The 12,785-nt window shown below is 45.2% G+C and overlaps 1 protein-coding gene across 3 annotated transcripts in view; it reads right to left on the reverse strand.

Moving 5' to 3' along the window:
- Positions 1-12,785, reverse strand: part of SETD2 (SET domain containing 2, histone lysine methyltransferase) — an 89,187-nt gene that overhangs the window by 28,800 nt on the left and 47,602 nt on the right. For 2 of the 3 annotated variants that reach the window (XM_081931362.1, XM_081931361.1), the window contains exons 12-13: positions 11,323-11,451; positions 7,840-8,487 (exon numbers count right to left, since the gene is read on the reverse strand). In XM_081931362.1, coding sequence (XP_081787488.1) covers positions 7,840-8,487; positions 11,323-11,451 — 777 coding nt within the window. Of the gene's footprint in view, positions 1-4,495; positions 4,789-7,839; positions 8,488-11,322; positions 11,452-12,785 lie in introns of all 3 variants that reach the window. The other variant, XR_014173269.1, reaches the window with a different exon arrangement.

Genomic DNA, 12,785 nt, shown 5'->3' on the forward strand with positions numbered 1-12,785 from the left:
TATTTTTATTTTGTTTTTTTGAGAAAAACAAGCCTAAAGCCAACTTGGACTTAATTAATGCCACTTTCCTTCAGCGGGTCCCCAGATGTTGCTGGACCACAACTCCCATCATCCCTGAGCTCTGGCCTTGCTAGCTAGGGGTGATGGGAGTTGTAGTTCAACAACATCTGGGGACCCACAGGTTGAGAAAGGCTGCTTTAGATCCCGGCCTCTTTCTGTGCCATGACTCAAGCTGACCTTTTACCTGGTCTGAGGATACTTTGAAGTCAGCCATTGTGCCAGGACAGCAGTCAACTGAGTGGAGATGCCTTATAGCAGGATATGCTTTTTCTCTTGGAATTTTTACCCACAGTAGTTTCGGGGAAGAGTTTCTTTCAGGATTCCTAAATTTATTTAACACTCTGCACCTTTTCCCGCAATAAGCAATACCATTTTCGATGCGGGCTACTATTTCATTTCTATAGATTATACACCCAGGGAGGACTGCTCAATAGGTTTCTCATCTGACCACTTTTCAAACCCCTGCATTTTCAACCGTGCTACCATGTGTATGTCTACTCAGGAGCAAGTCACACTGAGTTTGATGGGCCTTATTCCTACGTAAAATGCACAAACTGCTGCCTAATTCACCAGTACAGTGGTACCTTGGGTTAACAACTTAATTCGTTCTGGAAGTCCGTTCTTAACCTGAAACTGTTCTTAACCTGAAGCACCACTTTAGCTAATGGGGCCTTCTGCTACTGCCGCAGCACGATTTCTGTTCTCATCCTGAAGCAAAGTTCTTAACCCGAGGTACTATTTCTGAGTTAGCGGAGTGTGTAACCTGAAGCATCTGTAACCTGATGCGTATGTAACCCGAGGTACCACTGTATTGGCTGTCTAGCTTCCTGCATTTGCTTCTACATTCCATCTCCCTTTAAATACCCTTTTGCGTTCCTTTGTCAATTTGGGCTTTAAAAAAACCACCACTTGGCTCTATAATTTATGCACGCCTATTCACATTTTCTGCCCAATGACTGCTCAAAGCGCTGCCTCAATCACAGTACTGCCAGCAGCCATTTCAACAATCTTGCCTTGCCCAATCCCCACTCACACACTGCATGTTACACCAAATGTGTAAACTGGAAAGATCAGGCTGTTTACGAGGATGAGCAATGCCACATGCTAACAAGCTCAAAGCAACTCTGGGTTGAGGATTTGTTTGTCAAGATTTTATTTAATGGCCCTTAAAATTCCAATATGTGTAATATTACACATGCCAATTAAATACTGTTATCTGCTCTTGAGCTTTGGGGAACGTGATTAAATCTAAACCAATTAAACAAACGAAAACTGTTGACGGGAAAACCAGTTTACGTTTGTATTTGTAATGCAGACACGATTACTTTTCTGCTCTGTGTCCTCATCAGAAAGAACTTATACCTCCTCACTATAAAGGACAACTATTAGTCAGCTGGGATGCAAGCCAAGGCAACTTGTCTTTATTTTTGGACATAGAAGCATCCACAAAACATTTAACATAACAAAAAACCCAAGAGGGAAACATCGAACATTTTAGCTTTATACATTAACCTTATTATTTAAATGAGGTGACTGCTTAAGAATTATTACAAATAAAAGCAAAGGCTCCAATATAGACTGTCTCCATGTGACCTATGTGGTTACCCTGTTTTCCTAAATTTCTGAAACAAAGCCCAGAGAGAGGTCTAAGCAATAAACTCCTCCTTCTGCCTCACTATTGTTGCTGAAAGGCCAAATAGAAATACACTGCAGCAGAATCGAAGGCTGAGGAAACTGTGTGAAGGCTGAAAAAATTACTGTTTGAAAATAAACTTTAAAAACTTAGTACAAAAAAAGGGAGGGGAATCTTTTGGCCACATGGAGAAAATGTCTCCCACTACCCCTGGGGGAAATGAAAGATTACTCTGCAAAATGAGACACACCCATAGGCGAGTGAATTTATAAGTCCTATTTTCTTCCTTATTTATTATTTTCTTCCTCCACACCCAACATGCTTAGCAGCCTGCTTCTGACAGCTATGAGGATTGGGATATATTTAGATTGCCATTAACACAAAGCCAGGGTTTGTGTGTTATTTATTTGCATCATATGCTCTTCATGCTTTCTTCATTCTACGTTCTTCCCCCCACTCCCCACCTATTCAACTGGTTTGCACCATAAACAACAACAACAAAAGACACCTTATCTTTGGCACAAGCCATACAAAACCTTAGCACACAGGAGCTACAAACTAGTTTTTAGCTTATAGATAAAACAGAAACACACAGGGCATGGCTCAATGCCAAAGTAATACACAGGTATGGGAGAAGGAGTTGGAAAACTGTCTTCACTTTTCCATCCTGGGTCTTGAAAAGACTGCTCAACAGAACAGTCTTTGTGTTGTCTTTCAGCCCAAACTACTGCCTTTCTCCCCTACATATACTTTCCGGTTTCAGATCTGTCTTACAACAGCCACCTAAGAGAGTACGAAGCTGTATAAAAATCCATACGGATTTCTGTAGAAATATGCTAAAAGCTTGCTCCACTAGTCAGTAGACAAGGTAATTGCTTTGTCCCCAACAACAGCAATGAGCTGTTTTGCTATTTAAGCTCTTCCCACTTACACACCTCTCTCGTAACATTTTAAAGCAGGCTTCCTCAACCTCAGCCCTCCAGATGTTTGAGACTACAATTCCCATCATCCCTGACCGCTGGTCCTGCTAGCTAGGGATCACAGGAGTTGTAGGCCAAAAACATCTGGAGGGCCGAGGCTGAGGGAGCCCGTTTTAAAGGCTTGAAATTCTGGGGAGAAACACCAGTCAATCTCGGCCTCTTCTAACAAAAGAGTATTGGGCTTAAAAAAAAAGAAAGAATTAGAAGTTCTCGTAAACTTTTACAAGAACTAGAAGTCGGGAACCCCTCAAGCTTCCTAAATAAAAGATGAACAAATAACCTGCTTTAAAGACCCTCACCGTTTTAACCAGGAAGCGATAGTATTAAATGGGCCCAGGACAATTCAACATGGGCTGGTGGGACAAATTCCATGGCATAAGAATTTAGCATTTCCATGGCATAAGAATTTAGGCTGCCAGAGACAGTCCCAAAATGTGGCCCATGCCTTAAACACTGTTATGCCACACATGTTCAAGGGATTATAATGCTAACACGCAGCAACAGCAACGTGGCTCCAGATTTGTCCTCCCTAATGTGCCTTTAAGAGCAAATAGCTTGACCTGGGATAGCTATGACTATAACTATAACCTAGGCTCTTCCCTTCCTCTCAAGCATCACTGCGCAGCCCCCCGTGTGGAATGCCAGCACAGCCAATGGCTGCGAGGAGTTGCCATATCGGCCAACTGAAAGCAACTAAGTGGAGGAAGGGAATGGGTAGGGTGTGCAGTAAATGGACCAAAATGGGGGCAGAGAGAGTAGGAGGCCCAATCACTGCCTACGAAACCATTTTTACAAAGAAACCTATAATCCCTAAGCCGTTACCAGACCAGTAACACAACCGGCACGTCTGAAGCAAAGCCTAAATCCAATAAATGACTACGGACTAAAACGCCACTTCTGTGTTTGTAGTTCAAAGAGTAAAAAAAAAGAGAGAGACCTTGAAATGCCCCCAAAAAGGCTACCCCTTGAGGAAATTCTAATTTCCAGGTTGCTGTTAACTCTGATCTCTTCCTAAAGCATCCCTACATACCTGCATGAGTGAGTGACTGCGAGGGAACCACCCTGCTATGCGCACACAGCACGAAACTAGCCTCAAGGAGACAGGCTGAACTAATCCACGGCCAGCCTTACTCCGGCCACAGTGATGTACTTCCAAGTTCCCGCCAGAAAATAAGAACCAGAGCCGCTAAGCGCCTAATTACCACGCTACTACCTACAGACTGATTAAATTGGTCCTCATGCTGAGTTGAAAGCATAATTTCCTGATCCGTCAAATTATTCCAGTGAAAGAGGTGAACACCTCACATGGTTTGTGGCCACAGATGCCCACCGGTTTGTCATTCAAATCCAGAAGGGTGGACAGCAATGGAACCATTATCCATCATACCTTAAGAGATGTTGTGGCTCCCTCCCCGCCAATGCCTCAAAGTTTCATCAGTCCTTCCTGGGGCACTTACCTGTTTTTCTCCTATGCCCAACGGCGCACTGGTCAAATGGCAGGTCTCCATGCGAGCTAAACGGAGCGCTATGCTGGTTTTTAGCCATTTCCTGTTGCGTCTCTATCCCAGTTCGGAGCACATTTTCAGCACAGGGAGACACATGCACCATTTCCGAAGTCGGCGGGAAATGCTTGCAGAAACCCGTGCTGAAAACGTACCCGGCCTGGGGGTTTGTGTGCGTGTTGCGTGTGGTTGCGTGATGCCTTTTGCTGGTGTTCATCCTGGAATTCAAGCCCATGAAGGCCTTGAAAGCCGTGGCAGCTGTCTTTTGTGTGAAGAGGTATATATAGAGATATATATAGATATAAAAAAGAATAGCTCACTCGATCCTTCCCCGCCAGGAATAGGGGGATTCTCCCAGAGCGACATCCATTGCCGGCAATGGACGCACCAAAATTACGTCGGCATCAATGAGTTAGCCACCTCTGTCCTCTCTTTTTCCACCTATTATATTTCTCATGCATCATCCAGCTTCCCAACCATCTTCCTGCTTTCTTCACAGTACGCACGCTACGTTCTCTCCTTTCTTCAGGGCGGAGTTGAAAATGGAGTTGAGAAAAGGAGACTCATGGTCAGCTGGGGGTGATGTTAACAAGCTCCTGGCTGCCCTGAGAAGCTGGATGGAAATGGTTGAAATTACTACAAAGGGGTCAGCATCAAGAGGTCGGGAAGGACATAGCTTTATGTTACAAGCTTTCCACACCCTCCCGCCCAATCAGTCTACGCTACATAGATGACCAGCACTCCAGACTAATATTACGGGGTCGGAAGACCCTAAAGCAACCAGCATCAATCGGTTTTGGCATGGAACATGGACAAATGGGCTCCATGTTTATCTCAGAGGCAACAGGTCCCAATCGCTTTCGTGCATCAGGTAAAAGCTATGCTGTTTACAGGTATCTCTTCCAAGTATAAATGCGCTGGAGGTTTTTTTAAAAAAGCAGTTAATGTCAGACAGAAGCAGCTAACTCTTAGCGCAATCGTAATGCAGTGCAGGACAGATTAAATTCAGCGTTGTCATACAGCAGCTCCCAAACACAGGAATCTAAAAAGGAGGACTATTGTTTTTGATGGATGGGTGGAAGGAAGGGGCTTGGTTTAGGCTACAGGGAGGCTACTGCACTGAGCACGAGATCAGAATCTATGTCCGCTAGATCAATATATGTAATACTGGCACCAATATTTTAAACCATGTATCGACCTTCTCAATATTATGTGATGTGATCTGCAACAGAAAGGGCTTAAAAATCCAAAACAGTGACTTTTGATGGATAATGATTCCATAGCTGACCACAGATGTGAGCAAACTGCTCTTGAGCCAGGGCTATCCCAAAAGGGGAGAGGGAGAGTAGAAAGATAACTTAGCAAGAAAATTGTGATTTCATGCTAACCCCACCATGAATCCTCACAAGACGACGTATCTGAGACACAACTGAACAACAATTAGGTTTTTGATTTGGTTGGGTTTTTTTAACAAATAGTTTCTATTTTCTTTTCAATCCTCAGCACAAGGGCAAAGACTGACAAGTAGGTACGTGGGGTTAAAATAAAACACAAAGCCCTGAATCTGGACAAATTGATTATATGAACATTACTCTACTTGAGGTGAGAAGGGAGTGGCTACATACTCATGATGACCTCTCCCTGCATAAAAGTGGCAGGCACTGGGTTCATATATGCCCAGGAGCTCCATGAACTGGTTGAATGACACAGATCTGGGAGTTCCTGGGTACAGATAAACCAGTATTGCACTAAGGCTGCATACACTTAAAGCACATTCCTCCCTCAAAGGATCATTGGATCCCCTGGCACAACTACAATTCCCAGCACCCTTTTAAAACACAGTTGTCAGGATTCTTTGGGGAGGTAAAATGTGTTTTAAAGGTATGGTGTGTGCAGGCTGTCTTCAAATCTCCATCCTGGGGACAGAGCAGAACAAGGTGCAAGCAAGTCCAAGGCCCGCTCCCTTTCCTGGGTAGAGAAAAAGATTCTCAGAGGCAAAGCCTAAGCCCATTCAAGATGCAATATATACTGGGCATACTCTAGGCAGAAAGAACAAGATGCCCAAACTTATTTTTACGCAGACGACACTTGACAGCCTGGCATATATTGTTAATTATCCATCTTGTTGTTAGTTCTCTCATTACACTGAAAGAATTAAGTTGTTGTTGTTTTAATCCCACACTCATCTTGCAAATACAGGTCAAGTTCTTCAGAGAATCAGGGTTATTATTCTTTTTTCTAAAGCACCTTACTTTGTACAAAACCCCCCTCTCCTGACCTATCTGTATCAACACACACACGGACCAAGTATTGTAAAATACTTCCTGAAGGACACAGAGGAAATGGCATGATTTCTTTGCATCTATCACACTTCAAAAATAATCATTTGAGCAAATCTCCAGATGTAAGAAAAAGGAATCATGCCCAATTTTAGAAGCGGGCCGATCTTCAGTTGTGTGAATACTGCTTAGTATTTTTCTTAGAAATTCCAACAAGGCAAAGGTTTAGGAAAAGGAGGCCCAGGCTCCTGCCTGGTCTCTGGATTCCAATGTAATGTCTTTCTCAGCCCTAAGTACCACTGAATCTACCCACACATATCCTTGTAGGAAGAGCAAAAGAGCTAATAAGACTGTCCACTGATAAAGAAGAGAGGGGTTAACTGGAGAAATTGCTACTGTGCTTCTGTTTTCTTACATGGTAGCTAATCTAGCCAAACGAAGAGTAGTAACTACTGGTGGTTTGAATCTTTTGGCATCTCAGAGACAACAGGTACAAAGAGGTCTCACTGTGGTCTGCCATCCCCACTATCCTTCTTCCCACCAGGCTAATAAAAAAAAGGCAGCAAAACATCACACAAAACTTCAGTAGCATGCCTGTTTCCAGGCTAACTATTCTTGCAAAAAAAGCATTACAGGATAGCAGCATTTCTCAAAGGTTTCACAGCAGACAGCCTATGTTTTTCGGAACAGGTGATAATTCACTTCAAATCACTGTTACATATTCTTGTGACTTAGCATTTTTAGCAGAAAAAATTGTTGACTGTTTCATTCATTAACAGCTAGTTGCACTGGTCTGTAAAACTAGTGAGGGCACATCAGGAAATTTTGGGTCAAAGATGACCAATACTAAATTAGTGTAAGAAATGCTCTCTTTGCAAAGTTGAAGTATCTCTCTTTTGCTAACCATCTAATTCACTGCCAGTTAACAAAGTGTAGGCAGTTTTGCTTCAAAAGGAAAAACAGAATACTTATGGAAAGCTTTTGGTCAAATCATTTTCTAATGGAAGGTATTTCCCCTAGTTTGTCATGTGAGCAACAAATCCCACCACCCTTTCCAATCAATTTTTGTGAACAGAGGATACAAACTGCATAATTAACCCATTTCCCAGTCTTCACAGTTTGCTGATCATTCAACACTACTGGCTAATAGGGTGGGTGTGAGGAGAAAAGGTCACCATTATGCTTACAAGGTTTTCTCGACAAGCATTTAAAAAAAGTTTTAGCCTGGCCCATTTGGATTTCCCGCTAAATGAACAAGAGGAAATCTGCAGTCGTTCAGAACACACACACACACACACACACACACACACGAAACAAGTCAACTGTGAGAAACCTCCATTACCCTCTAAACGATAAAAGCATCTGCTACAGAGAAGCCAACTTACTTTTAGGTCTTTCCAGCAATCTAGAAGCTTGGTCGCCAAATCACTTGCATCTATTATCTTATCGGCCTGTTCTTGACTCCTCTCACTCTCCACATCTGACACGCCCTCCTCTTCATCTTGAGAGGGCGTTTCTGCAGCCACAGATTCCTCCAGCTTTGCAGCAGAGGTCTCCTTCATCTCTGTCTCGGGCTCCGCATCTTGCTCGACAGCTTGGGATTTGCTGGTGTCTGCCGAGACCTCGGCGGCAGCATCCTTGCCAGGCTCCTGCTGGGGTGGCTGTTCCTCAGCCGTCTCTGTTGGGACACTGTCTGGATGCTCAAGGTCCTCCTTGCCCTCCTTCAGCTCAATCTCGCTGGTCGTATCGGAGACGGCGCTGTCCATGCTGTTCTCACTTATGATCTTGAGCTTCCGGAAAGCAAGCTTCTTGGGCGTGTCCGTGTCGCCCTCCATGCTAGGCTTAGCGGAAGGATCAGGCGTGTTGAGTGGAGTATGAGCCCGCGATGTGTTCTCACTCGAATAACCATCTCCCTCGCTGAGATGTGGAATAGCGGATTTAGTCTGAGCCCAGCGCTGGATAATTGGAAGCACTTTGCTCTCCTCCAACATGTTTTTATTGGGAATAGGCAAAAGTTCCAAAGTCTTCATAATCTGATCACAGAACATGAAAGGAGAATTGTAAACTTTCAGGAATGGTCAGTTTGATTGAAGTTAGATTTGGCGACAGAAGTACTGTTTTGGGGGGACAGGGGGCAGGCGGGTGTGGGGGACTCCCTGATCCTGAATGGGGTAACTGTGCCCCTGAAGGACCCGGTGCGCAGCCTGGGAGTCATTTTGGACTCACAGCTGTCCATGGAGGCTCAGGTTAATTCTGTGTCCAGGGCGGCTGTCTACCAGCTTCATCTAGTACACAGGCTGAGACCCTACCTGCCCGCGGAGTGTCTCGCCAGAGCGGTGCATGCTCTGGTTATCTCCCGCTTGGACTACTGCAATGCACTCTACGTGGGGCTGCCTTTGAAGGTGACCTAGAAACTGCAATTAATCCAAAATGCGGCGGCTAGACTGGTGACTGGGAGTGGCTCCCAGGACCACATAACACCGGTCCTGAGAGATCTGCATTGGCTCCCAGTACGTTTCCGAGAACAATTCAAAGTGTTGGTGCTGACTTTGAAAGCCCTAAACGGCCTCGGTCCTGTTTACCGAAAGAGCGTCTCCACTCCTATCGTTCAGCCTGGACATTGAGATCCAGCAACGAGGGCCTTCTGGCGGTTCCCTCATTGCAAGAAGTGAGGTTACAGGGAACCAGACAGAGGGCCTTCTTGGTAGTGGGGCCCGCCCTGTGGAATGCCCTCCCTTCAGATGTGAAGGAAATAAGCAGCTATCTTCTCTTTAAAAGACACCTGAAGGCAGCTCTGTTTAGGGAAGTTTTTAATATTTAATGCTGTATTGTTTTTAACACTTGACTGGAAGCCGCCCAGAGTGGCTGGGGAAACTCAACCAGATGGGCGGGGTATAAATAATAATAATAATAATAATAATAATAATAATAATAATGATGCTCTGCCGACACACTAACTGGGGGTCCATTCAGACTATCCTCCGCCTTTGAAGGTTCATGAACAAGCTCCATGGTCAAGTGTCCCCCTCTTTCCCTCTTCCATTTCCTTCTTAGCATTAACCATAATTTGCTGTGATGTCCGAATCAGCATAGAACAGCTAACATGTGCCCTTCAAACCAGAAGTCCATTTCAAAGTTTAGTTTCACATACTGGTTTGCAGGGGGAAAGTGCGCTAACCATAGTTTGCAGATTTGAATAGCATAGCAAATTATGGTTACTGCTAAAAAGGAAATGGAAGGGAAAGCCATGATTAAACGGGGGGACAGGGGGAGTGTATGATTCCATAGCTTGTTCCCAAACCTCAAAACCATGGGTTGGAGAAAGTCTGAACTGAACCAAACTTCCCCTTAAGCAGATGTAGCCTGAAATTTCTGACAACAAATCAGAAAAATAAAATCCCTTTTGGAGGAAAAAAGGTTAATTAAATGTCAATGAGCAATTATACAATGCCAGGCATGACTTGAGTAGGTCACATACACAAGAACCAAAACATCTAACAATGTGAGGATGTAAGCAGACCCAGATGGAGGCCTGACCTCTGAAATGACCTCTCTAATTTGGCACTGTTTACATGCCAGATAGAAGGGACGCAGGTGGCACTGTGGGTTAAAGCATTGAGCCTAGGACTTGCTGATCAGAAGGTCGGCGGTTCGAATCCCTGCGACGGGGGGAGTTCCCGTTGCTCGGTCCCTGCTCCTGCCAACCTAGCAGTTCAAAAGCACGTCAAAGTGCAAGTAGATAAATAGGTACTGCTCCGGCAGGAAGGTAAATGGCATTTCAATGCGCTGCTCTGGTTCACCAAAAGCGGCTTTAGTCCTGCTGGCCACATGACCCGGAAGCTGTACGCCGGCTCTCTCGGCCAATAAAGCAAGATGAGCGCCGCAACCCCAGTCGGTCACGACTGGACCTAATGGTCAGGGGTCCCTTTACCTTTATCTTTTTTACATGCAAGATACACACTACAGCAATTGCTTGAGTCTCTTCCAAATAAAAGCACAACCACAGATGTGCATTCAAAAATTCAGGCTCTGTGGAACTGTGGAAATACACCTCTGCACTGGGAGCTATAATCACAGTTTACCTGCACAATCTATATAGCATCCAGTTTTATCTTTTTCCAAATTGTTTTGCTAGCAAGTGGTACGGTAGAGAACAATAGGAAGGGTCACAGATGTTGGGAATAATCAGCCAGAAGCAGCACCGAGAATGGAAAATAGCTTCTGAATCTCCACCCCACACTGACTACAAGATTCTGAGAACGGCAAATGATTTCCTCACAAATTGGCTTGAATGGGAGAAGCCATAAAGAAACTAATGACTGTTACGATATGGATGCAATGCTGCTGCAAAGTGCTAGCTTGAAAAATAAACATGATGGGAATGTTGGGACTGTCCGTGGGAAACAGAGGGACAGTCAATTCACAATGCGAAGCACCGGAATTAGCTCAGAGTGTAATATGAGCTCTTCCGTTTGTTCCTGTCCAGGAAGTGTTTGTCACTACACTGCTGGAGTTTGAAGAGAGCAGTCATGTTTCTTGTAATGCTGCAAAGACAGAAATAAAGGCATGTAAATACGTTTCTGTCTATCTCTTTCCCCTGCCAAGGGGGGCAGGAAAGAGGGTGTGTGTGTGTTCTTCTCACGTTTGATAAGAATCGCCTATCGAGACCTCGCCTGGATCTTGCTGGGGAATGCAGCCAGGGAGGTCAACAGGGAATCATGCAGGGTGCCTGGGAGAGTTGCCAGTTTCTCCTGATAGGGGCTTGATTTCCGACAATGACAAGGAACTAAAGTTAGAAGCCTGACTTAACTCTGGCGAAGCTATTTTTGAAAACGCAGCAATACAGAAATCCCAGGGCAGCCACTGACCTCTATCTGGAGTTTCAAGTTGTTGGCTATGCTTCCCCTGCCATCACCAAGCTCTGCCATCCAAATCCAAAGAAGGGACAATCCATGACATTCTAAGAACGTCTTCAGGCAGGCCTGGGAGTGAGTATTCTGTGAAGAGAAAGAAGGGGGGCAGGGAGAGAGCATGACCAAGAGACCACACAGCCACGTTTCCACAGTCGCTGCAAACCAGCAAAACTAAAGCAGACAACTACCCAACAAAGCAAAAGAAAAAAAGAACACACACACACACTCTCTTGGCAAGGATGGAGCTACCAGAAGGGTGCTGCAAATAGCTGTCAACTTACGGATTTGAAAATAAGGGATCAGCAGCCAAAATAAGGGATTTTCCAAGGAGCACAGGTATGTTCGACTTCTGAGCCCCTCCGAGCCAAAGGCAGAAAGCCCAGCCAGCAGCCAAACAAAGCCTCAAGCGGTGGTTCCCACAGCGCAGCAACCAGGCAAAGGGGATGCAGCAAGGAAAACCACCGGCACCTCTCCGCTGGGAAGCGTTGAGCAAAGGCGAGTCCCCAGGCAACGCGGCCGATTTGATCGGCACACGGCATGCAAGCTCCAGCCCCCAGTCGTTCTTAGGCTCCTTAATGGGTGAGCAACGCAGCCAAGAGACACAGTTGGAGCCTCCCTCCTCCCTGGCTGGCTGGGAGGGAGGGAGAGGAGCTGCTTCCTTTGAAACCCGGGAAATTTAAGGGACATCATCAATAAGGGACAGCAGCGGGACACAGCGCTGGGTAAGGGACTGTCCCGCCAAATAAGGGGCGGTTGACAGCTATGATGCTGCACCCAGTATGGCTTGCAAGCTCCTGATAATGGTCATCTGGCTGGCCAATGTGAGAACAGGATGATGGACTAGAATGGCCACTGGCCAGACTCCTCTGATCTTCTCATGCTAAAGTCAAAAACCCACCATCATCGGGCAGAACTGCTTCACCCTAAGCAACAAACATGTCCATGGTCTGAAGAGCTAAGAATTATTCCGATATAGGTTTCATGACTTAGATCTGAGAGGCCTCATGTGTAGCTCTGGGAAACTCAGGCAAGTGTAAAAAGCAATTTCAAAGGGAGGCTCCAATCTGAAACTGCTGAACGGCAATGCATCCAAAAATCTAATTCTATTCATTTCAGTCTGAATAGAGACCATTGTTTTCTTTCCCACTGAAGGTGTTATTTTACCCAGCAATTCCAAGAGTTTTCTATTGTCAATCACTCCTAGCTGCAAAAGGTGACTGTGCTCATTGCGCTTACGTTTTAAGTTCTAATTGCATTTCCACTCTATTCAGCAAAGCTGAATAGATGACCGGGGGTGGCTAACCTGCAGCCCACATCCATGCAGGTGAGTGGAGATGTTTGTGACGGAAAAGCCCAAACTCTGCAATTTGTAACAAGATGGGAGGGCAGGAGGTCTTATGCAGACACAATTTGGTTAG

The sequence above is a fragment of the Podarcis melisellensis genome (assembly GCF_964234715.1).
Source record: "Podarcis melisellensis genome assembly, chromosome: 12".
In the NCBI taxonomy this organism is placed as follows: Eukaryota; Metazoa; Chordata; class Lepidosauria; order Squamata; family Lacertidae; genus Podarcis; species Podarcis melisellensis.